The sequence below is a fragment of the Ictidomys tridecemlineatus genome, chromosome 5 (assembly GCF_052094955.1).
Source record: "Ictidomys tridecemlineatus isolate mIctTri1 chromosome 5, mIctTri1.hap1, whole genome shotgun sequence".
Taxonomy (NCBI): domain Eukaryota; kingdom Metazoa; phylum Chordata; class Mammalia; order Rodentia; family Sciuridae; genus Ictidomys; species Ictidomys tridecemlineatus.
Window position 1 is genome coordinate 64544587 of NC_135481.1, and position 9377 is coordinate 64553963.

The 9377-nt window shown below is 49.5% G+C and overlaps 1 protein-coding gene across 6 annotated transcripts in view; it reads left to right on the forward strand.

The window, feature by feature from the left end:
- Positions 1-4855, forward strand: part of Smoc1 (SPARC related modular calcium binding 1) — a 157299-nt gene extending 152444 nt beyond the window's left edge. For 4 of the 6 annotated variants that reach the window (XM_021724838.3, XM_021724840.3, XM_021724841.3 and 1 more), the window contains exons 12-13: positions 3774-3824; positions 4479-4855. In XM_021724838.3, the coding sequence (XP_021580513.2) occupies positions 3774-3824; positions 4479-4495 (68 nt within the window). In that variant the 3' untranslated portion in view covers positions 4496-4855. The remainder of the gene's footprint in view (positions 1-3773; positions 3825-4478) is intronic. The other 2 variants (XM_021724839.3, XM_078050127.1) reach the window with 2 other exon arrangements.
- The last annotated feature ends 4522 nt before the right edge of the window (positions 4856-9377 follow it).

The following is a 9377-nucleotide window of genomic DNA, read 5'->3' on the forward strand; positions in this document are numbered from 1 at the left end:
AGCCACCACCCAGTTAATCCCATCAGAGGATCAATCCACTGAGAGTATTAGGACTCTCGTAACCCATCATTTCTCCTTTAAACCTTCTTGCATTGTCTCAGACATGAGCTTTTTGTCTCGCATCTAAACCACAGCACTATTGAAGAGGTTCAGTCAGAGAAATTACAGAATTAGTTTTGCTTTAAAATTTTATTCTGGCTGCACTGTGGGAAATGGATTGGAGATAAGAAAGGCAGGGTCACCCAAGAGGAGGTGTGGCATGGTCTGGGCAAGAAGTGATGGAGAACCTCGTTATGAAAAACACAGGGGGCGGGTGAAGAGAAGTGGGTGGACTGGTGACTGAGTGGACACAAGGCCAACAATCAGTGTGGGCACCTACAGGGTGGGACTGCTCACTGAGATAGGCAACAGGGAAGGCAGAGAAAGTGGGTGTAGGAGGAGGGTATGGTTTGGACAGATCCTGTTGGATGCGCCTAAGGCCTGAGTGGGTCTATAGAGCAGGGGAAAGGTCTGCACTGAAGATAGATCTGGGGGATACAGACTTTTGGGAAATGGAAAAGCTGAGATGACTTAGGGAAAGTTTAGCATAAGAAGACAAAAGAGCTGCTCCTTGTTCCTCAGTTGTCAATGTAAACCCCAAAAGTGGCCTGGGTTACCACAGGAAGCCCAGTCTTGGGACCTGCTCCTCCATAGCTGGGCTCTGGCTCTGGTTCTGAGGCCGACTGGCCTGTGACATCCTCACTCTGGGCACATTCTATCTGATGATGATGGCTCTCTGGTTTCCACCGTACTCCATTTTTCCACGTCACAATACAACATGAGAGTTTCCAATCCTGCCTTTGCCATGGACCAGTTCTTTTATCAAATATATATTAATCCACCATTTTGCTTTTGGTTTCTTCATCTGTAAAATGGGAATAATGATAATATCTACCTCTTAGGGCTGTTGTGCTCATTAAATGGGACAAAGTGAGAGCATGTATCACAGGGCCCAAGACATTGAAGGAACAGAATAAAAGGTCAATATTAATATTCTTCTTCATAAGATTCTTGCCTCTGCCGATAGTACTTAACACACTGGGTTGCCATTTACTTTTATGATTCCTTCCTTGTGGCTATGGACTCTTGTCCTTTCTATTCCTGACCTCTAGCCTATGACAACTAGTAGCAATTCCTTAAATCCTTGTCAAATGAATGGATGGATGGAGAGGGGGTTGATCCTTGTGACAGTGTTGTGCTCAGATATCTTTAGAATCTGCTCATTTCACAGAGCACAGGCAGAAGTCCAGTGCTGGAAAGACCCCGTCCAGCACAGGCAGAAGTCCAGCACTAGTGGTACCCCAGGTCGACCCATGAGCACCTCCAGGTTGACTGATTCTGTTCTTGGTCTCCTTCCCTTGCTGGGAGTTCTGTTCTGTGCAACCAGAGAAGAAGCCAAGAGAAGGCCTGATGTGGTGCCCAGAGCTCAGGGGACCCTCAGAAGGTAGTCCAGGCACCAGACGTCTCCTAGTCCCTGTTGATGCCTAGCACCTGAAGGAACATTCGGGGAAGACTCTGGGCCACAACACAGTATTTAGGGGAGTGCTGGTCCGATTCAGTCAGGGATGGGTTTTAATTTCAAGTCATCCTCACAGCTATGCCCACAGAGGCCTTTAGGGTGCTTTGGGTTGCAGCTGTCATGGCTCAATGTATCTTTCTGCTTCCTCACTTCACTAGGGAGACAGGAGGATGGATGACTGTTTAGGCCTAGGAGAGGAGTGGAGGTCTGGCTCTTAATCCCAGCTCTGCCACTTAACTAGCTCTGTAATCTCTGGCAAGTCACCTAAACTCTCTAAGCCTCAGTTTCCTCGTGTGCAAAATGGAGACAGTAGTGTCCTCCTTATGGATTTGGTGTGAGGATATAACAAGTTAATGCATGTGAGGAACAGCACGGCACCTGGTACATGGTGAACACACAAAAGAGAGTAGAAGTACTAGAGGAGCCCACCTAGGGGCTCAAGACGCAGCAGCCAGCTTCTCCTGTCCTGCTGTTCTTGTGGGTGGAAGAAAAGCCACTTGGGTCCATAGTTTGTAGCCATCCCAGGGAATGGAGCCCCTGCCCCTGTCATATGGTGTCATGTGGTGCCCTCTGGTGGGACAAAAGGGGCTTGCATGCTAGGAGTGGGTACAAGAGGGGTGGGGACCAGATGCTGGGCTTGGGAACAAGTATACTTTGGGGTCTGAGGGACTTTTGGAAATGTCCCCTGAACATGGCTATTTTCACCAACCAGATCTCTGATTAAAGAGCTGAATTCTCGGCCCAGCATGAAGAAGCCAGACATTCTGAGTGCTGGAACTCTGTCTTGGCCTTTTCCAAATGATGGAACATTTTCACCAGGATTATTGTCACCATTCTGTGAGCAAAGAGAAGGAAAACTAGTGCCTCCATGTTCCAGTAATGTCAACTCTTTCTTTAAATTGTCTGAGGTTGTCACCTGCCCCTGGGCTCAGCCTTTCCCCTCCCCTGCCCTGCCTGGTGGGCCAGAGCATGGTGCCAGAGGCTGAGATCCAGGTCTGAGTTTGCTTTTCTTACCTGAAAGCTGTGCCATCCTGGGTAGTTACTTGGCAACTCCAGGTCTCAGTTTTATCATCAGAAAGTGGGGATAATTTTATCTCATCATTTAAAGTTGCTCTGAGGATTCAATGGCACATTTCTGACTGTACGTTGTGTGTCTTGAGTCTCAGCTCGGTTGGTGCAGGACTGCTGTTGGCCTCCTCTCTGTGTGTGGATCTTTCTGTTCACCACTGAGAGGAGCAGCCGCTGGAGCAGAGGAAGGACGGGATCTAAGGCCAGGCAGCCTGGCTCTCCCCTTCCCACCCATCTGCCTTGGGCCTGTCCCTGTATATTTCTGTTGATGTCCTCTCCTGCTACATTGGATATGCCAGTGTGTACATGGTGCCCACCCCTTTACCCTGTGCTTTGTCTCTTTCTCAGGTCTTGAGGAATGTTGGGGACATCGAGCTATGGGGTCACGTGACCCACAGCTGGGCTTAGATTCTACAGCACTGTACATTGCCCCAAACACTTTCTCCCCTAAGAATTCAGTCAACCCTGAGGGCAATCCTGTGAAGGAGGCCGGACAGAAACAGCACATCTGTGGTCCTAATTTCCATTCTCTGGGCAGATCCAGAGGCATTCGGGGGCGTGCGTAGGGCCACTCAGCATGGCTCAGCACCTCGTGTGCTTCCCCAGCTCCCTGCTTCTCTTTGGGGAGACCAGGGTCCTGCAGGAGTAGGCACAGCCTGTCTCCAGAGCTGCTTGGCACCTAGGGGGAAGAGTGCATGTGAGCAGAACAGGCCTTGGACTCATATAAACCACTCAACCACTCTGAGCTTCTGCCTCCGGATGTGTCAAGGGAAAGACCAGGATTCCTTCTGTCTCTGACATTCCAGTGATCTGGAAAGTAAGATCAAGGAGGTTATGACACAAAAACATTCACTAACACAAAAACCCTTCTGGGCTAATAGCTGAGGAGGCTCCAAAGGGGGCCCCTCAGGGCCTTGGCCTTAGGGAAAAAGTGACTTTGGTTAAAGGTGCTGACCAGCAATGGGTTCACCTAGGCAGCATGTGGCCATAGGCTTCCACAGAACAGGAAGTGCAGCCAGACAATATCTGGCTGTATCCCAAGTTCATCCTTCATTTGAGGTCATAGAGGGCAAGGACCCAGTATAGAAGTTGACCCAGTTCTCGGGGTCAAGGCCACTCCAGTGTCCTGTGTTCCTATTTGTTGCAGGTAGCCTTGACAGCTTCCCCCAGGGGAAACCAGCAGGCTCAAACCCATTCAGTAAGTCTCCTCCTTTCTGAGCTTTCTACTTTCTCTGTGGATCCCCCAGGAAGCGCTGATGGCACAGCAGGGGTGACACCAGTGGCCCAGTGACTTGGGCTTCCTTCTCAAAATTTTTGCTAGGGATGTGGCTCAAGCGGTAGCATGCTCATCTGGCATGCGTGCGGCCCAGTTTCGATCCTCAGCACCACATACAAAAACAAAGATGTTGTGTCTGCCAAAAACTAAAAAAAATAAATAAATAAATATTAAAATTCTTTAAAAAAAAAAAAAAAGATGGTCAGTGCTAAGAGGATAAATCACGTGCCATCTCCTCCCCAGCCCCAGGCTGACAGGCTGGCCTCTGGGGGTGGTATGATGCCTGCAGAGAGCACCCCCAGCCTTTGCTCCCCAGGCAAAGCCAAGGTCTCTGGAGTGCTGGACCCATTCTAGGTGACCTGGGCCGCCTCAGAGTGGCAAAGGATGGGCTGTCAAACTGCTTATCTGCAAGTCTAAGCCACCTGTGTCACCCACAGTCCATCTCCAACAGCGGGTGGAAGGAGCTACCCTAGTGGGGGAAATTGATAGACGTAGCTGAATTTCTCAGACATCCCACTCTAATTTTTTAATTTTTCTCCCCCTCTTCTGTTTTGCATTCTCCTTTCCCCCTCCCAGTAGGACGCCTTGTCTGAGGAGCAGAAGATCAAGGGCGGTGGAAAGTCCAAGGAGGCAAGATGGACCACCAGACACCTAACTAACCTTCAGCGCGGTCCGTGGCCAGCAACATCCCGTGTAACATAAGTGGTGCCTACCATGTTTGCACTTTTAATAACTCTTCTTTGCGTGTTTTGTTTCTGGTTTCATCTGTAAACAACCAATATCTAATACCAAGTGGGAAGAGGAAAGGGAAGAAAGACTTGATTCTCTCTCTCTCTCATCGTAAGTTTTTGGATCTGCTACTGACAACTTTTAGGTTACTGGGGGGAGGGGTGTTGTTGGGACTGAGAAGAAAGAGATTTATATACTGTATATAAATATATATGTAAATTGTATAGTTCTTTTGTACAGGTGTTGGCATTGCTGTTGATTCCTTCCCCTCCTTCTCCCAGTTGTGGGTGCTCTGGACTTTCAGTCCACCTATCTAGAACCTAGGACTCTGTCTTCTTCCAACCCAGATTCCATGGAGGCCGGCCCTTGTGTGTCCGTGGACAAGAGCTCTGCACTTGCTTTGCAAATGCCACTGGCTCTCATCAGGTGGGAGGAATGTACTGCCCCATGCCATTAGCTGCCAAACTTGGCAAGTCACCGGGCCCTTGGCCTCCTCAAGGGAGGCTGAGTTGGAGAGACAGGCATCGCCCCTGGAGAGGAGGGAAGTCCAGATGATGTGAATAGTCATCACAGGCCCCAGTTCTCACATGGCCCAAGTGTTCCTGCTAACCAGATCCCCAGGGAGCCCAGGATCAATGGGCACCCTGGTATCTTAGTGATTCACTGAGCAAATTATCCTCTGAGGACTTGCATTACGTCAGTTTAAACATTCCATATGGATTTAGCACCTACTCTGTGTAGTGCATGAGGAGGGAGGTGAAGAAGAAAAGGATGTACCGCTGGGCCTTTTATTTAGTATGATACCTGAGAAACCCAGGGAAGAAGACAGAAAGCCTGCCCTGCAATGGGGTGCCCGCTCTCCTGCCACGCGCAGATGAGGCTCCCGAGCGTGGCTCTCATCCTTGAGGTCACTTTGCGTTTTTACCTCCTCTCTCCTCCCACTGTGGTCCTCAGCGATTATCACAAGCTCCCAGGCCTATAAGTCATTTCCAGAAGTAAAGCAGATCTTGGGTGTTCAACTTCTGTTTTGCCCAGAAGGGCAGGAGCAATGACCAGTTATGGGAATCCAGGTATACCTTTCCAGAATGCCACCAGGATTCCAGATGGGCTTCCCAGCCCTTGGGGCAGATGTGCAGCTTCCTCTGCCCAGTTGATGTGCCCTCAGAGCTGCAAGGGATACTTGGCACCTCTTCCCATGGGCAAATGTGGTGACAGTGAGGGCTGTCACATACCGTAGCCCAGGACTGGTGCCCCCGTCCAATTGCTCTTGGCCATCTGGCCTCATTTTGTATTTCATCCTGGGTGGATCTGTCTTGTATTCCATTCCATAAGTGCACCTGTCTTGGCAAACTATTTTCCATTTTGGGTCCGGAAGGCATTGACCCCCAAAGCACTCCCTAGTGGAGGAGTGTGGCCTCTTGGGACTGGATCTGATGGGGTCTCAGGCTAGAGAAAGTTCTTGCTGTACTGAAGAAAGTCATAGAGGTTGTCTCGGGGACAGCCAGTGGCCCTGTCCTGACCTGGTAAAGTGAAACAGAAGCCCTCTCCTACAACCTCAACCAGAAAACAGCATGCTGGAGCTGGATGGACCTTGCAGGAGACCCCAGCCTCATTTGCTGGCTGGAGGGAGCATGCGCTCACGGAGAAGGCGCCTCCTTGTAGGAATGCAGACTCTTCCCAGCCACCTTCTCTCTCACATTTGTGCACAGGCCGTGTTGCATGGTTTTCCTTTGTGAGGGAGGGAGGGTGGGAGGGAAACTATTTGTAGCTTGTTTTATAAAAAATAAAAATGGGTAAACCTCACAGCTGTTATCTCTTTCTTTGGGCGGCTCCCTGTGATGGAAAGGTTTTCTAGGGGGTTTCCTCATTTTTCCTGGCCTGAGTGCTCTCACTCTGACCCCAGGAAGTCTGATTACTGGCCTAGGTGGTGTGTGCATGTGTGCAGATACCCAGTCCACTTGGCCTTTGCCTACACTGTGTGCATCCTCTGTGATTCTCCCTACTACCCATGCAACTGGTCCATGGGACCCTCTACCCTCATCCTGATCTCTTGCCCGTAGGCTAGCACTGGAGTAATGGGAATGTTGCTGCCGAGTTTTGGAGGCAGAACTGGGGACAAGCCTATTCCACGGCTTCTGGCTGCTGAGAATGGGTGCTGTGGCCCTAATCCAGATCACCAGACCCTAGGCTGGGATACAGGTGGGAAGTAGACCTCAGTGAGGTTTGTACGGTCCATGTCACAGTGGGTCACATCCATGCTGAGGCTGCTGGTCTGGTTGCTGATCAAGATGGACATTGACAGCTGGCCTGGATGTTTTCCTGTGTGGCTGGCATCTTCTCCTTTTGCTCTCTCCATGCACCCAGAAATGACCTCTGCCATCACCCACTTGAGATCCTTCTCTAAATCCCTTTTGCCACACTCTGGGCCCTTGTCCTCAGTGAGCAAACAGAAGATAATTTCCCTTGTAAAACCCTTCTTCAACCTTTTCTCAAGGTGAGTGTCCCTGGGAAAGGGTCTAAGTGCTAGACCCTTCCCCATCCCAGTCCCTCTGCGGCTTCAGCAGAGGACAGTTGATTTGCTGCATGCTTATCACATGCCAGACACTGTCCCAGACCTGTCATATGTTATACCACAGCCTAGATGCAGACATCATTGTTCCCATATCCAAGTGTAGATTCAGGATCAGGAGTTCACTGACTTGCTGGGGACCCCCAGCTGGGACAGGCAGAATAGGAGTCACCCTTAGATTTCAGACTCTGGGCCTGCAGCTCTGTGCATTCCCTGGCTGCTTTCCTTGAGGCTCCAGAACAGCATTCTTCTCCCTGCGTGCAGCTTAGGGACTGAATCAACAGTGTGCACATTTTTTACTCTGAGCGATTATAGGTCCTGTTAAAAGTCACTACTTTGCAGAGACCTGTCACAGTCTTCATGGACTGTGAAGAGAAATAAAGAAGGCACTGGCCTCTGTAGGACCTACTTGGAAGATTTGGGGTTGACCCAGCAGAGAGACCCAGCTTAGCATAGGAAGGGGGCAGGCCTGAGCTCACCTGTAACTACCTCATTCTGTCATCCTTTGCTTTCTCCAAGACCTTAGGACCAAGAGCCAGGGAGAAGTGCAAGATAGATTTGTTCTATTTGTTTCTAACCATGAGGCTCCAGCCAAATGCTGACTCTTAGGGAAGACCCTGGGGATCTTCAGTGGAGAAGCAGAGAAGTGACTGCTGCTAGAACCAGCCATCTTTTCAGGACCCCTGTGGTACTGACAGGGAGGGGGCCCCAGGTCAGTTCCCAAAGGGATCCAAGACAGGTGGGAAGCTGCTGGCACCATCCTACAAAAATGAAAAGAATAAACAGAGATAGCTAGGCTGGCCATCTGCCGTTTATACCCAAGTTCTGAATGACCTGCAAGACCACAGGTTTGCTCACCAAGGAGGCCAAAGACCATCTAGGCACCCTGGCATTCTGGAATGTGGCATTTGGCTTTTTCCTACCAGACAGCTGAAGACAGGTGTTATGGTTTAGAGATGAGGTGTTCCTCCAAAAGTTCACGCGTGAGACAATGAAAGAAAGTTTAGAGGTGAAATGATTATGTTCTGAGAGCCTTAACCCAATCAGTGCATTAATCCCCTGAGAGGGATTAGCTGGGTGATAACTTCAGGCAGGTAGGGTGTGGCTGGAAGAGGTGGGTCCCTGAGGGCATGCCTTTGGGGTTTATATTTTGTGCTTACTGAGCAGAGCTCTCTGTGCTTCCTGATCATCATGTCCTGAGCTGCTTTCCTTCACCACACTCTTCCGCCATGATGTTCTGCCTCACCTCGAGCCCCAAGGAATGGAGGCCAGCCTTTTATGGACTAAGACCTTTGAAACCATGAGCCCCCAAATAAACTTTTCCTCCTCTAATTGTTTTTGTCAGGTCTGTTAGTCACAGTGATGGAAAAGCTGACTACAACAAATAGGCAAAATTTGATCTGTTCATGTGCCTCCAAACCAATCCTAGATCACGTCTATCCTTTGTGCAACTTAAAAGAATTGAAAAGAAGGGCCATGACCTTTGGTCACATGCCTGCCAATTTCTACTATGCCTGAACTAGGTGTGTGGCCACTTATCTCCTTGTTTTTCCTTGTCAAATGTGGGCAGAGAATTTGGGTCAATTCCTTCTATTATTTCAGGTCACCCCTAACCTTATGCAGCCTCTGTGCCCCCTTTCTTGCTCGGTACCACCCCTTTCCCTTAATAGGGTGCATTCTATAAAACCCCTTTTGCCTGTGTCCTCCTAGCCAAAATTTTGATGATTGATGATCTTGTATGTGACAGACCAGGTCTGTCTTGCAAGACCAAGGTCACCCTAATAATCTACATGCTTGATGGTAGAGGGGCACGGCATACCTGGGTGTGATTTCTCTGCAAGGTGATGGACAATTGTCAGACTGCTCACAAAAATCAGTCAGGAGAGACCAGGATAAGCTGCAGTAACACACATCCCTCTCAATCACTGTGGCTTAAGACAAAGGTGCAACATATCCATGTGTATCAGCTGGGGCACTTCTCTTCATTGTCCTCACTCAGGGATCCAGGCCAAAGTAGGCTCATCCTCCATGATTGTGGAAGCAGAGGAAAAGGAACATGTTGACTTGTGCCCTGGTTCCCATCTGGAAGTGCTATGTGTCATGTCGCTCACATTTCAATGACTAAAGCAAATCACATGGCTCCAATTACCTCCATATCAGTTGACAAGTGTCCAGAA